We start from the raw sequence: 14,285 nt of genomic DNA on the forward strand, positions 1-14,285 counted from the left end.
GCATTCACAAGCTATTTATAGTCATACATAATGAGCCCCATGACCTTTGACCTGATGACCCTAAAATCTAATCAGTTAATTGGCTCTGCAAGATACATATATACATGTCTTGAGTTTGATAGTAATCTGTCTATTGGTTCTCATTATAATGCGATCACAAGCTATTTGTGCATACATAATGAGCCCTGTGACCTTTGACCTCGTGACCCCAAAATATAATCAGTTCATTGGCTCTGTTAGATACATACATGACCCAAGTTTGGCAGGAATCCATTGACCGGTTCTTGAGATAACGCGATCACGAGCTATTTTTGTAGACATAATGAGCCCTGTGACCTTCGACCTCGTGACCCCAAAATCTAATCAGTCCATTGGCTCTGTTAGATACATACATGACCCAAGTTTGGCACGAATCCATCGATCGGTTCTTGAGATAACGCGATCACAAGCTATTTTTGTATACATAATGAGCCCTGTGACCTTTGACCTCCGACCTCGTGACCCCAAAATCTAATCAGTTCATTGGCTCTGTTAGATACATATATGACCCAAGTTTGGCAGGAATCCATTGATCGGTTCTTGAGATATTGCGATCACAAGCTATTTTTGAATACATAATGAGCCCTGTGACCTTTGACCTTCGACCTCGTGACCCCAAAATCTAATCAGTTCATTGGCTCTGCAAGATACATACATGATCCAAGTTTAGAGAGAATCCATCAATTGGTTCTTGAGATAACGCGATCACGAGAACGGGACGTACGGACGGACGGACAACCAGAAAACATAATGCCTCCGGCTACTTTGTAGCGGAGGCATAAAAATACCACGACCACGCAGGAACTATTTTCGAAAAACCAACTCGAGGGCAATGTCAATACCTGAGTATATCTATCAGAAAATCTTGTTCGTAATGTCACTGTCACGTTATCATAATTATTTCGATAGCTGACGTACATGCAAGGCTCTTGAAATTTCCTTGAGTTGATTTTCAGAAACTACGCGTAGTTGCTATTTCGATAATGATATTAATCATCACGATACATGCATTTATGTTCAATCTTAAACATTATACATACCTTCACTAAAATGACATGCTGAGTTCCTTCTCCTTCACACTCGAAACTGAATATATACATGTAGGCCTATATATATACATATATAATTTATATGAAACGTCACAAATTGATTTTATTCGGTACGCCACATTAAGGCTGTCAACAATCCAAGCAGGTCTGTGCATCGACAGAACCTTCTCTTACCTCTTATACGATCTTTTCATACAGCGGGGATTTCCCAGTAGTGGGATTCCCAGAGCATGCAGATTAACATAATGTTTGCAGGGTTCAAGGTACAATATCAACAGCGTACATATCATTATAATGATTACGTCCTGTAGCATGCACATACGCAATATACCAGTTCACGGTTAGCACATTACTGCAATGACCCCGAATATCCACAGATCTTCAAAAACATGAAGGTCCCACTTTGTACATTTTGAAATAATCCCTCCTATAGCGATGGAGGTGCTATATATAGCCTTTGTTTCCCCTTTTCAAAGTATACTTCAACATGTGTATCATGGAGCGCACTGCTTGTGCATTAATGAATAATGATTACATAACTTTCATGAGCACGTTTCCAGTATTTCGTCTCCGTGTATTTCAAAATTTGTTCTGCAATGACCTTTATCTGCTCATGCTCAGACTGCAACCGTGAACTGGCTTATTAAACAATGGCGATTGCAAATTTAAAAGGGAATCATAATTTAAAAATTGGACTTACACGTCGGTGTTTTATTCTGTTGATGGTAATTGAGCAACAGTTTGATTTGCTCACATGAGTATCACACAAATGTTCATGCTATATCAGAGGCAGCGCTCCCGGGGGAGGGGGGCAGGGGGTCACACCCCCCCCCCCACATTTTCAAGTATCCCCCGAATTCCCCCTTTTTACGGCATAGGAAAAGTACCCCTTTTTACAAAGGAAAAATGCCCCTTTTACATAGGAAGAGTGCCCCTTTTACTCTGCCTAGTACCCATATTAGTTTGTAAAAAGTGCCCCTTCTCCTTTTCACCTTTGATAGGTGCCCCTTTTACTTTGACACGTGCCCCTTTTCCTTCGACAAGTTCCCATTTTCCTTTGCAATTAGGGTCCAAATTCCATTCTCATAGGTGCCCTTTTTAATATCTAGAAGGTGCCCATTTTCAGGTACGAGAAATGCCTCTTCTCACTTTTGGTAGGTGCCCCCATGCACCTCTGATTATTGCACCTATTCAAATCTGAGAGATGCTCGTTTTAATCTGCCCCTTCCCTTCCTGATAAGTGCTCTTTTCATCTCAGATGAGTGCCCCTTTTCAATTTGAATAAATGCCCCTTTTATTTTGACACTTGCCCCTTTTCCTTTCTAATGAATGCTCTTTTTCCTTTTTTGTAAGTGCCCCTTCTCCTTCTCATTATTATCCCTTTTCATCTCTGATAAGTGCCCCGTTTATTATGCCTCTTTTTCTTTTTAATAAAAGCCACTTCGCTCTTCTCATAAATGCCCCCTTTCACCTCCGATAAATGCCCCTATTAAAATCTGATCGGTGCCCCTTTTCTTTCAACAAATGCATATTTCCATTATTACAAGTGCCCTGTTTTTTATTTTCATGAATGCCACTTTTTATAACTGGTCAGTGCCCCTTTTACCTCTGAAAATTTCCCTTTTGACAATGATACGTGCCTCTTTTTCTTTTTAATAACGGACCTTTCCCTTTTTCAGAACTGCCTCTTTTGATCTCTGATAATTGCCTCTATCAATATCCGATGGGTGCCCCTTTTCCGTCGATAAATGCCAATTTGCCACTTACTCATATATTAGTGCCTTTTTTCCATTTCTGAAGAGTGCCTCGTTTCAGGTGTATGAAGCAGGGGGGGGGGCCAAATTTGAAATAATGCGAGCCAAATATGGGTTCGTAATGGTAACCAGCAGAAGTGTAATGAACAAAACTGTTTTTGGGGGGGAGAACAAATATCCGCATCACCACCACCACTCTTACATGCAGGCCCCGCTAAAAGTTTTTTTCAAAGTGGGTGGGAGGGGACTAAAGTATTTACGATCAGGTAGAGCGAAGGGTAAATTAGCGTGGGGTCAAGGGGCGGAGCCCCCGAAAGCTCAGGGGAATGGGCGTTCAATTACGATCATTTGAGCATATTTTGATACCTTATTCATAACACTGGCAGGTTACTTTTTGGCGTGAGGTCCAGGGGGGGAGCCCCCAGAAGCTGAGGGGTTTTAGGCATTAAATTACCATCAGATGAGCAACCAGGGTCCTCCCGCTTTAGGGCTCTAGGTCGGGTCCAGGGGTTAGAACCACCGGAAGCTCAGGGGTTTTAGGCATTTAATTACGGTCAGATGAGAATATTTTGATACCTTATTTGTGAGACTGGCATGTTGGCGTGGGGTCAAGGGGCGAAGCCCCCAGAAACTCAGGGGTTTTAGACATTACATTACTGTCAGATGAGCATCCAGGGGCCCGCATTAGGGCCCTCGGTGGTATACATGGGGCAGAGCCCACGGAAGCTCAGGGGTTATAGGCATTTAATAACTGTCACGGTTAGATGAGCATATTTTGATACCTCATTATTTTGCGGCATTGGCAGGTTATTGTTCTTTCTTTCTTTTTCTCATTCTTTCTATTTCTTTTCTATACTTACAAAAAGTGTGGGGGGGGGCTCGAGCCCCTAGGTTCGTTGTTTTTGGGGTCCTGAATATAGGCCTCTAAATAAGCATATATATTTCTTGCCTAACTGTAAAATTGGGAATTTGTCATTTTTCAACAAACGCATAAAAAGTATAATTTACTAAAAAGTGAGGAAGAATCTCGAAAACTTATGTCATTTCAGTTTTGGAAATCACTGGTATCGACTTAGAAATAAACCACGTTTGAATTTTATTTGGGAGGGCCACTGCCCCTTCTTCCCATCAGAACGCCAGTGGTCACCGAATTGGGCGCTTGTTCTCGTTGGGGGGGGGGGGGCGAGAGGGGCGCAAACGCATATCCCACCCCGTCATATCCAGTGGCGAATTCAGGGGAACAGGGGAAACGTGCCCCCCGGTAAAAAAAAAGGGGGAAGGGGGAAAAGAAAAAGGGAGAAAAGGAGAAAAAGGAGGGGGAAAGAAAAAGGAGGGGGAAAGAAAGAAAAGGGAAGAGAGAGAGAGAGAGAGAGAGAGAAGAAGAAAAGAGGGATGAGAAAAAAGGGGAGACGGGAGAAAAGGGAGGGGGAAAGGAAGAAAGGTGAAGAGAGAGGAGAGAAAAGGCGGAAAAGGAAGAAAAGGGGAAAGTCGAAGGAGAAAAGGGGGAAGAGGAGAATAATGGGAAGGGAAAAGAAAGAAAGGGGGATGATATTATAAAAATGTTTTTTTTTTACCGCGAAAGGAGCGGGGGGCATGCAATTCTGTAGTGTGCATAATATGGGGTCTTTCTTGTCAGGCGTGTAGCCCCCCCCCCAAAAAAAAAGAACAAGAAGAGCAAAAAAGGAGATGGAAAAAAGGGGGGGGGAAGGAGAGAATTTTTGTGAGTTAAAGGAGAAAGGGAAAAAAATGAAAGATAATTAAACAACGATAGAAGAGAGGTGCGAGAGCATGAGGAATTGCATTTCAGTTAAAAGAATAATGGGGTAACAACAGTGGCGGATCCAGGGTTATTGCCCCCCCCCCCCCCTAGAGAAAAAAATCATGTCAAAACACGTAATTTTTTCCTTTTGGGGGGGGAGTGCAAATTTTTAAATTTTCGAGGACCAAAACAAAAAAAATGTGCTCACTACACCCAGGCGCAGATTCAGGATTTCTTAGGGGAAGGGGCCCAACTTTTTTATTTTTTGCTCCCGAAAATATGAAAATCGCGCCGTCCGAAAAGTCCGCGTTTCGCTTCAGACATGGATTAAAAATAATAATTTAATGGAAAGTCAAAGCTTCGCGCGGGAGGGGAGAAACGGAATTCAAACGAGGTTTTAGAGTCAAGAACGGTACAACGAATCGTCTTCTTTCTCTAATAAATTAACGAAACGTTATGCTCTATCATGTAAATAATTATGTTCATGTTTATTCAGGGCCCCATGGAAGACCCCCTTCTTATTGGTGAATGGGCTACCCTGTCAAAAGATTAGAAATAAATAAATACAATTAAAAAAAAGCTTCAGTGCTTCGCGCGGGATGGGCAAAAATGAATTCAGACAAGGGTTAAGAGTCAAGAACAGTACAACGAATCGTCTTCTTCCTCTAATAAATTCATTAAACGTCAAAGCATTCGCGCTTCGCGCGGGATGGGCGAAAATGAATTCAGACAAGGATAAAGAGTAAAAATTAAATGAAACGTCAAAGCTTTGGTTAGAAATCTGAATTCAGACAAGGACAATGTACAACGAATCGTCTTCTTTCTCTAAAAATTTAATGAAATGTGGAAGCTTCCGCGCTTCGCGCGGGATGGGCGGAACTGAATTCTGACAAGGATTAAGAGTCGAGCACGTTACACCAAATCGTCTTCTTTCTCTAATAAATTAATGAAACGTTATGCTTTATCATGTAAATAATTATGTTCATGTTTATTCAGGGCCCCATGGAAGACCCCCTTCTTATTGGTGAATGGGCTACCCTGTCAAAAGATTAGAAATAAATAAATACAATTAAAAAAAGCTTCAGTGCTTCGCGTGGGATGGGCAAAAATGAATTCAGACAAGGGTTAAGAGTCAAGAACAGTACAACGAATCGTCTTCTTTCTCTAATAAATTCATGAAACGTCAAAGCATTCGCGCTTCGCGCGGGATGGGCGAAAATGAATTCAGACAAGGATAAAGAGTAAAAATTAAATGAAACGTCAAAGCTTGGGTTAGAAATCTGAATTCAGACAAGGACAAGATACAACGAATCGTCTTCTTTCTCTAAAAATTTAATGAAATATGGAAGCTTCCGCGCTTCGCGCGGGATGGGCGGAACTGAATTCAGACAAGGATTAAGAGTCGAGCACGTTACACCAAATCGTCTTCTTTCTCTAATAAATTAATGAAATGTTATGCTTTATCATGTAAATAATTATGTTCATGTTTATTCAGGGCCCCATGGAAGACCCCCTTCTTATTGGTGAATGGGCTACCCTGTCAAAAGATTAGAAATAAATAAATACAATTAAAAAAAAGCTTCAGTGCTTCGCGCGGGATAGGCGAAAATGAATTCAGACAAGGATTAAGAGTCAAGAACGGTACAACGAATCGTCTTCTTTCTCTAATAAATTCATGAAACGTCAAAGCATTCGCGCTTCGCGCGGGATGGGCGAAAATGAATTCAGACAAGGATAAAGAGTAAAAATTAAATGAAACGTCAAAGCTTGGGTTAAAAATCTGAATTCAGACAAAGACAAGATACAACGAATCGTCTTTTTCCTCTAAAAATTAAATGAAATGTGGAAGCTTCCGCGCTTCCCTAGGGATGGGCGGAACTGAATTCAGACAAGGATTAAGAGTCGAGCACGTTACATTAAATCGTCTTCTTTCTCTAACAATTAAATGAAACGTCATAGCTTCTGCGCTTCGCGCGAGAGGGGCGAAACTGAATTCAGACAAGGATTAAGAGTTGAAAACGGTACACAGAGTCGTCTTCTTTGTCTTATAATTAAAGGCACACTGCCATACTTGTAGCTCCTTGATCCCTCTATATAGAAAACTTCCCCAATCGGTGCCTGTTGGTCCCCATGATCCTCTTTTTCTTATGTTAAATGAGAGCTGAGTTAATGAGATAGCCACCTGTCACAGTGACCTCGATGGCTCTCTGTGTGGTCTAATCCCTTCTGGCCCAGTAGTGGTGACGGTCTTTAAATGAAACGTCATAGCTTCTGCGCTTCGCGCGGGAGGAGCGAAACGAGATTTAAGAGTCGTTAATCGTCTTCTTTTTCTAATAATTTAATGAAGCGTCAATGTTTCCGCGCTTCGCGCGGGTGAGGGGAAACTGAAAAATAACTTAGCTCCTGTCCCCGGTTTATAGGGTTAAATTTGTAGACTTTGGGACTTAGTCATTAATACATTTGTCGGTAATTGGTGGCTAGTTTTGTCGGTAATCGGTGGCCTATACACCCCCCCCCCCCACTGAAAAAAAAGTCTAGCGACGCCCCTGATAACAACACAATTCATACACTCGAGATAATTTTTGCAAGTTCTACTGGCAAAATACCAGACCAATGTCTTTGTGCATTGTGCAGCAACGAAGCATATACGACATATCTCGCGAGGTGACAGATCACTTTTCTATAACTTCTAACCAATCAGAAGGCCTCTTTTTTTTCCAGGAAGTGCCGATGGACATTAAATGCGCCAAATGTGGTTCTCAAATTGCAAAAAAAACCTACTCTTGGATGGGGTAGGAAAAAGTAATTTTACTTCATATTACTCCAGGAAGTGCCTGAAAATGCGCCTAATGTGGTTTTAAAATTGCAAATGCTTTCTACTCTAGGAGGGGGTACCACCCCCGCATGGTCGCTTGATCGTTCCATCGGTTTTCATATATTTCGATCACCCCATGCGATTGTGTGCCCCCTCCCCACGGCCCCCGGAAAGAAAATCCTGGATCCACCACTGTAATTAACAGACTATTGGACGAATATAAATGTCTTTAGCAGTTATTTGAATGAATCGACCGTCGGGGCGTTACTTATACAGGGTGGGTGACCGTGGTCCATAATATATGCTCAGGGATCTTTCGCCGTATAGAATTGAGTATAGGTGCGTGGGACTATAGGAGACTAACATATGGATGTATTATCTCAAATAGATAATTATGAAACGGCTTTGCCGTGGAGTATTTTGTATGTGAGAAGTAGGACTAATTTGAAGTCTATTCGTTTTTGACAGGTAACCAGTGGAGACGAAGGAGGATGGGTGATATGTGCTCCAGGCGCGTACACAGGGGTTCGGGGGGGGGGGGGGGGTTCGGGGGGTTAAACCCCCCCCCTTTGGTATTTTTTTTGGTGAAAACCCCCCTAAATTTCCCTAAAATCCCCCCCTTTTGGATTTTTTTTTTTTTTTTTTTTGCTCCCCCAACGGAGCAAAATGTCAAATTTTCAAATTTCGATACAAAAAAAAAAAAAAAGTGTCCTCTTACCACCCCCCCCCCCGCTTATTCAGCGGTCGCCTGAGTCGTTGCGATTTTTTTGGGACCAAAAAGAAAAAAAAGTGACCTCTTACCCCCCCCCCCCCCCCCGCTTATTCAGCGGCTGGCTGAGTCGTTGCGAAATTTTCGGCCCGATTTATAAATGTTAAACCCCCCCCCCCCTTGAAAAAATCCTACGTACGCGCCTGATGTGCTCTGTCCATAAACACGAAGAAGGGGCGCTTTTCATAATTTATACTGGGGGGGGGGGGTCACTACTCTTCAGGACCTAAATTCATAATATGAAATGAGGGTTGCAATATTCATAATACGTGAAAATAATGATTAGCGACCATCTTCTCGTATAAAGAATAGAAAAGCGGCCTTCTTCTCGTATTATGAATAGGGACCCCAATGAATAACGACCCGGATTAAGTATCATGAATAGCGGTCCATATACGGAGTGACCCTCATGGGTCCTTATGAATAGCGGTCCTTATCAAAAGCGAGCGGACCCGCTTAATTTAAGTGAGCACTAATTGTTTTTCTTTTTGCCCCCGAGATTTTAAAATCGCGCCGACCGATATTTCGCTGAGTAGGGGCCCGGGGGGGGGGGGGGGAGGTTAAGGAGCATTGTTTTATTTATTTTTACTCAGCACGCCCCCTTTAGCAAAAGAAAGCAAACATTGAGGGGGGTTAACCCTCAAAATACCCCCCACCTCCCGTGTACATGTACGTGCCTGCATAAAAAACATTGTGAAATTATGAAAAATGAAGTAAATACAAAATAGGCCATTTTGTATTTATGTTCGTTTATCAAATTATAAAAAGCTTGGTTACAATCATGTTTCAATATGTTTTAACTATTTTGGTTTGGGCTAGGGTGTGCCGCTTAAGCCTCGAAACCCCTACCCATTTTAGGGATCATTTTTCTCGAAAAATACCCATTTTCCACAATTTTCAGGTGTTTTGGGGTGTTTGCATGAATTTTGAAAAAAACGGACCTATCCTAATGGTATTGAGTGGGACCCATGTTTGGGGAATTTTTGTGAAAAAGTTACCCATTAGAGCGGCGCACCCCTGTATGTCCTAATCTATGAGTAACCCCACCCCCCCCCCCCCCCCCCCCCTGGCTCAGGACAAATGCTTTTTGAGAAAATACAGTACATACACAAAAAACACGGCATAGCGCATGCGCATTTTGCGAGAGAATCTGCGAATTCAACATGGCGAGTTTTGTCACAAGCGAAGAGGCCTGCAAAAGCTGGGAGAAAAGTGGCAGAAATGAGTTGTAAGTTGTCTATAAGATCGGACATTCCAATTTTTGTTTCAAGTGAAAAATATTAGCAATACCTTTCGTAATAAAAATGATGGAGTTCTTGCCATGTCTGAAGGGGAAATCGAAATTTTCAATGTGTATGAACTATCGAGCAGATGAATACCCACCTTGATCGCAGCCGCCTCTAGGCTCGCACTATATCTAGATGGCACTACTGACTGCAAGACGAGCGGGCAGCACTGCCGCCACACATGCACTGCACGACTTCATGTGATGTCACCCTGTCTGAGCTAACGTCTGTGGGCTAAGGAAGATGAGCTTGGTGAAATTCGACAGCATCGTCATTGGGTCTGAGTAAGACCTAAATTCTATCAGAGCGGTTTGGTATGGAGTATGGATAAATGCGATAAGCAGAGAAGTCTCCATCTGATTCTGAGCTGAGCGCAGGATGAGCACAACCAAAGCAAAGGCAAAGCTCCTCTTTCAAAGTTTCAATGTTTGATCCAAAAGCTGATTCTCTCACTCTGAGCTCTGCCCAAGTTTGAATTCTGTTCACGATCACGTCTACCTGATTAAGTGAGTGGCTTAGCAGAGACAGAGTTCAGGCATGCACCTCGACATTGTCAATCACTCAATGAGAGAGTTGCATTATGAAGGAGAGGGTGTCAAAAGCAAAGCATCTTGTTCCAGAAATGTTGATTGTTTGGCTGCAGTATCATGGAAATTGGTTAACGTAGGCATCTACTCTGTAGCTGGCTGAAGGCTGTTCTAAAAATGCTTATCAAAATGAGCTTGTTCAGAGAGCTTCAGCCAGAACTGCTTTTCAATGGCATCAACAACACCCTTGTCTTCCATATGAAAAGTGAATCAAAGGGAAGAGAATACGAATGGGGCTTTTCTTTGTAAAAGAAAGGAAGGGGGGAATGTCACATTCTACTACTGTCTACTACTAGTACTAAGAATCAATCTAAGATCTGTCTTCTAACTTCCCAGATCCAAAAAAGCTTCACCATCCTTCATAGTTGTGAGCATCTTTCTTCAGTTCTGAGCATCATACATGTAGTTGAACCCAGGCCAGACCAAGTGACTGCACACAAACGTGATTTCATACTGATGCAGGGAATGATAAAGCCTTTTCCTTAAGGCTGGGACATGAGACGGGATGCGATGAAGACTGTGAATACATTCTTGTGAAATAAACTATAAATCGCCTAGGAAATAGTTTGTCAACAAAGTGATTAGAGGGAAAAGCTACAACCAGGTGTATTTTCAACAGCAACATTCTAATAGAGCTGATTCATCAGAAATTTTGATGGGAAAGTTGATAAACTTGATAACTTATAGCTTCTGAACAACGATACGCCAGCCCTTCTACCTTTAGGACAGTCACATCCTCCATCAGATTTCAGTTTTGCCTGTCAACTACACACTCTTGTAAGAAGACCATGTCTGTTAACATTTGACATTTGCACATATGGTAACTGAGGAGATGGCAGATGTCCTCTGGTATGCCCTTAGCCAATGCTGTAACTTCCTCCTTCAAGATCGAAGCCATTCTGAATTTCCATATGCACAGCAGGAAAATGTAACTGTAAGATGAGCTGCCGGCTTCCTGTCAATTTGATGCAGACTGGACACCTACATGTAGGCTTAGAGTCTTCGAAAAGCAGATCTGAACTTCAAGATGTCGAGCTCCACAACGAAATGGGCAACACCACACAACTCACTCTTACACTTCTACTTGTACTTCTACGTTGGTACTTGACAGGATCCATCAGTCAGGATATGTACATGTATGTCTACTACAGCATGGATAATGCTTTCCTCAGAATCTGCAGTTTATTTTGTTCAGTTGACAAAGAAGCTTTGGTTAAATATGTTTGGATTGATGTCCAGCCAAACTGAATGGAGGAACTATTTTATTGTGGATTTCAGAAGACCTGTATATTTGTGACCAAATTGGTATTAATGTTGAACCAACAATGCCAGCAATGGTGTATTTTTGATTTGGATTTTGCTACTGCTGTTGTGCTGGATGCTTACATACACTGTACTACACATGTGGTTGCAGAAGAACTGTACTGGACATTTCTTTCCTAATGAAGTTACACCGCAAAACCACCTCCACACCAACGCCAAACCAAACAATTCTTGACTATTCAGGAAAATACAATTTTTGTTCGGCCTGTTGCTGTCTAGAGTTGGTCTTGTTGGTGTGACTGAGGTATTAGGAATTGAAACTTCAGAAAGATCTATTGGACACATCAATACAGATTTTTTCCCCCTGTATTTTCCTTTCACCCCCCCCCCCCCCCTTCTTTCCCATTTATGTATTTTGTTGAGCTAGTTGTTTACACAAGGTTCATGTACAGGCAAACTGGTACATTCTTAAATATTATTTAGATGCACTACTCAATTAAATACAAGATTCTTACATGTATGATTAGGCCTAAAATAAAAACTTATTGTATTGCTCTTTTCGACCGACCCAAAAATCTGAAAATCTAAAAAAACGGTTAAAATTTTTTTTTTAACCGTTTTTTTAGATTTGTTTTGATTAATGAATACAAAATATGTATTTTGTTTGTTTAAATGGGATATAAATGCATAAAATCAAATTATTCAAAAATTCTCACTCGTGCGAACCATGGATGATTATGAGGTGAAAAAGATATCAATGGAATGATGACGTTGAAACACATGTATTAAATCATTAAAAACTGAGAAATATCAGCCAAAAGAGGGCGGAAAAAAAAAGAAACAAAAAAAACATTCAAATCTGAAAAATATCGGCCCAAAGAGGACGACAAAAAAAAGTAGAAAAAAAACCTTTCCGACCGACCCACCCATGTTTTGGCACCCAAAGGGCGATATATCAAGTTTTTATTTTAGGTCTTATGGTTATGAGAGTAAATCCAAGAAATGTAGTCATTTGTTGTTCCTAACATTACAAAGTTTGATGAAAAGTAAGCAAAAATATCTTAAATGGAAATCTAACCTTGATAGCAAATTACTCAAGAGGAAAGCAGAAAAAACAAGAAAGTTTTGATTTGTTGAAAGTTTTAATCCCTATAGGTATTGGCTCTTCAAATTGGCCAAATCGGTTATGTCTCTGTGATGTAGTGGCGGACAGCTTTCATATTTGTTTATTGTGTTGTACATTGACTTTTTAAATTGAATAATTTCAGCCTCCCAGCTGCATGTTCTTTTATTGCAACAAACCGATTCAAATTAAATCAAATCAACACACAAAATGATTAAAATGACTCAATTAAAAAAAATGTATATATATATTTAATACTGAGGAGGGTCTTTCCTCATTAGAAAAACTATGTATGTACAATGTACATATAAATGATATGCTATCCAAAATATTCATTTAATAGTGCCCAAAGAAAGATGGCATTTAGGAGAAGAAAATCAAAAGTAAAATTTTTGTAAACACAACGAACGGGAGAGTCATCTGCCACTAAGTTACAATCGACTAACCAAAATGCCAATTTGAGATTTGCACTTCCTTAGTGATCTCATATTTCAACCATTCATAACTTCCTTATTATTGGTCTGATTTATTTCAAACTTTCGCCATTCTGTATCTTATTTTTCGGTTTTCATTATCGTACAAATGAACTTATTTCAAAGGTTAGATTCCATTTAAGTCTTCCCTTATTACTAGGTGAGATACAATCTCAACCAGGCCTGACAATGTTTTAGAATCAATTACAATTTTTTTTTGGAAAGGTGTCTGGAATGAATATTTTCAGTATATGACGATGTGTGCGTGACTGATTACCTTATGTTTCTTTATAAGCTGATATTTACTTTGTAATTATCATAAGAAGTTTCAATTAAGGATGTGCACAACCGTGTAATGAGGTACCCGAGTACACTCACAGGCTTGCAAGCGAATACTCAAATATTTGGACACCACGTTTTTTTAATTTAAATAAAAAGAATTTTTTTTTTTTTTTTTTTACCACCACCATACCACGGGAGCATTATCCCAGGTCCGTCTCCGAAAACTCATGCCATTTTACTTCGAGTTGCAGTTGATGGCGCCGATTTAATAATAATAATAACAGTAAACAATGCTATTTGAAAACCAAAGATGGCAGAATAATCCATCTTCCTCCGAGTCCAAACAGAAATCTGGACATTTGTTCCCAGTTTCTGAGTGGTGAGTTTGACAGTGATTGAGCTGGGAAACATTTTTACCGATGGTACCATGCCGGCGGCAGGCGCTCTCCCTGGCACGGGTAAGCGTCGGCCTGGACAGTGCCAGGTGACCGTTTTTTTTTTTTTTGCGGTGGAATATTAGAGTACGAGAAATCGTACTCGAGTAGTTGTCAACAGTGTGGGTACTCTAGCATTCGACTACTCGTTGCAGCCCTAGTTTCAATACTCGTTGCTGTTGAAAGGCAAGTTTGGAGTAGTCGCCAAAGGAATGCACAGTACACTGCATTAGCTGTAATGAAACAAACCCAAAGAAGTATACATGTACATAATTGTATAAAGATTTCATTCAAAACTAAGCCTGAGTCATTATGGTTTTTTTCTAAACGTTTAACCATTTAATGAATACGGGCGGTTTTGTTTAACCGTTTTAACCGTTCTCAAGTATTTAGTCATTTCGATAAAGACATGTTTTCCACTCTTCGTATTGGCAATGAAGTCCCGCCAATACATGTAGTTATGAATTTAGGAGTTTCGTATCGGCAATGAAGTCTTGCCAATAAATATTGTTTTTAGATCTCCATACGGCAAGGAGGTCTTGCCAATATTACCTTAAACATTACCTTAAAGGGATCCGGTAACTTTGTCTTAGATCCTTTAAAAATAATCCTTGATTTAGCTCATGCTGCGATGATAATTATAAACCTTTAG

At 40.7% G+C, this 14,285-nt stretch overlaps 1 protein-coding gene across 2 annotated transcripts in view; it reads left to right on the forward strand.

Moving 5' to 3' along the window:
- Nucleotides 1–9,317: 9,317 nt before the first annotated feature.
- Nucleotides 9,318–14,285, forward strand: part of LOC590807 (THO complex subunit 2) — a 60,148-nt gene continuing 55,180 nt past the window's right edge. For both annotated transcript variants that reach the window (XM_030980942.1, XM_030980943.1), the window contains exon 1: nt 9,318–9,413. In XM_030980942.1, the coding sequence (XP_030836802.1) occupies nt 9,349–9,413 (65 nt within the window). In that variant the 5' untranslated portion in view covers nt 9,318–9,348. The remainder of the gene's footprint in view (nt 9,414–14,285) is intronic.

The sequence above is a fragment of the Strongylocentrotus purpuratus genome, unplaced genomic scaffold, assembly GCF_000002235.5.
Source record: "Strongylocentrotus purpuratus isolate Spur 01 unplaced genomic scaffold, Spur_5.0 spur5_scaffold_11, whole genome shotgun sequence".
Classification (NCBI taxonomy): Eukaryota; Metazoa; Echinodermata; class Echinoidea; order Camarodonta; family Strongylocentrotidae; genus Strongylocentrotus; species Strongylocentrotus purpuratus.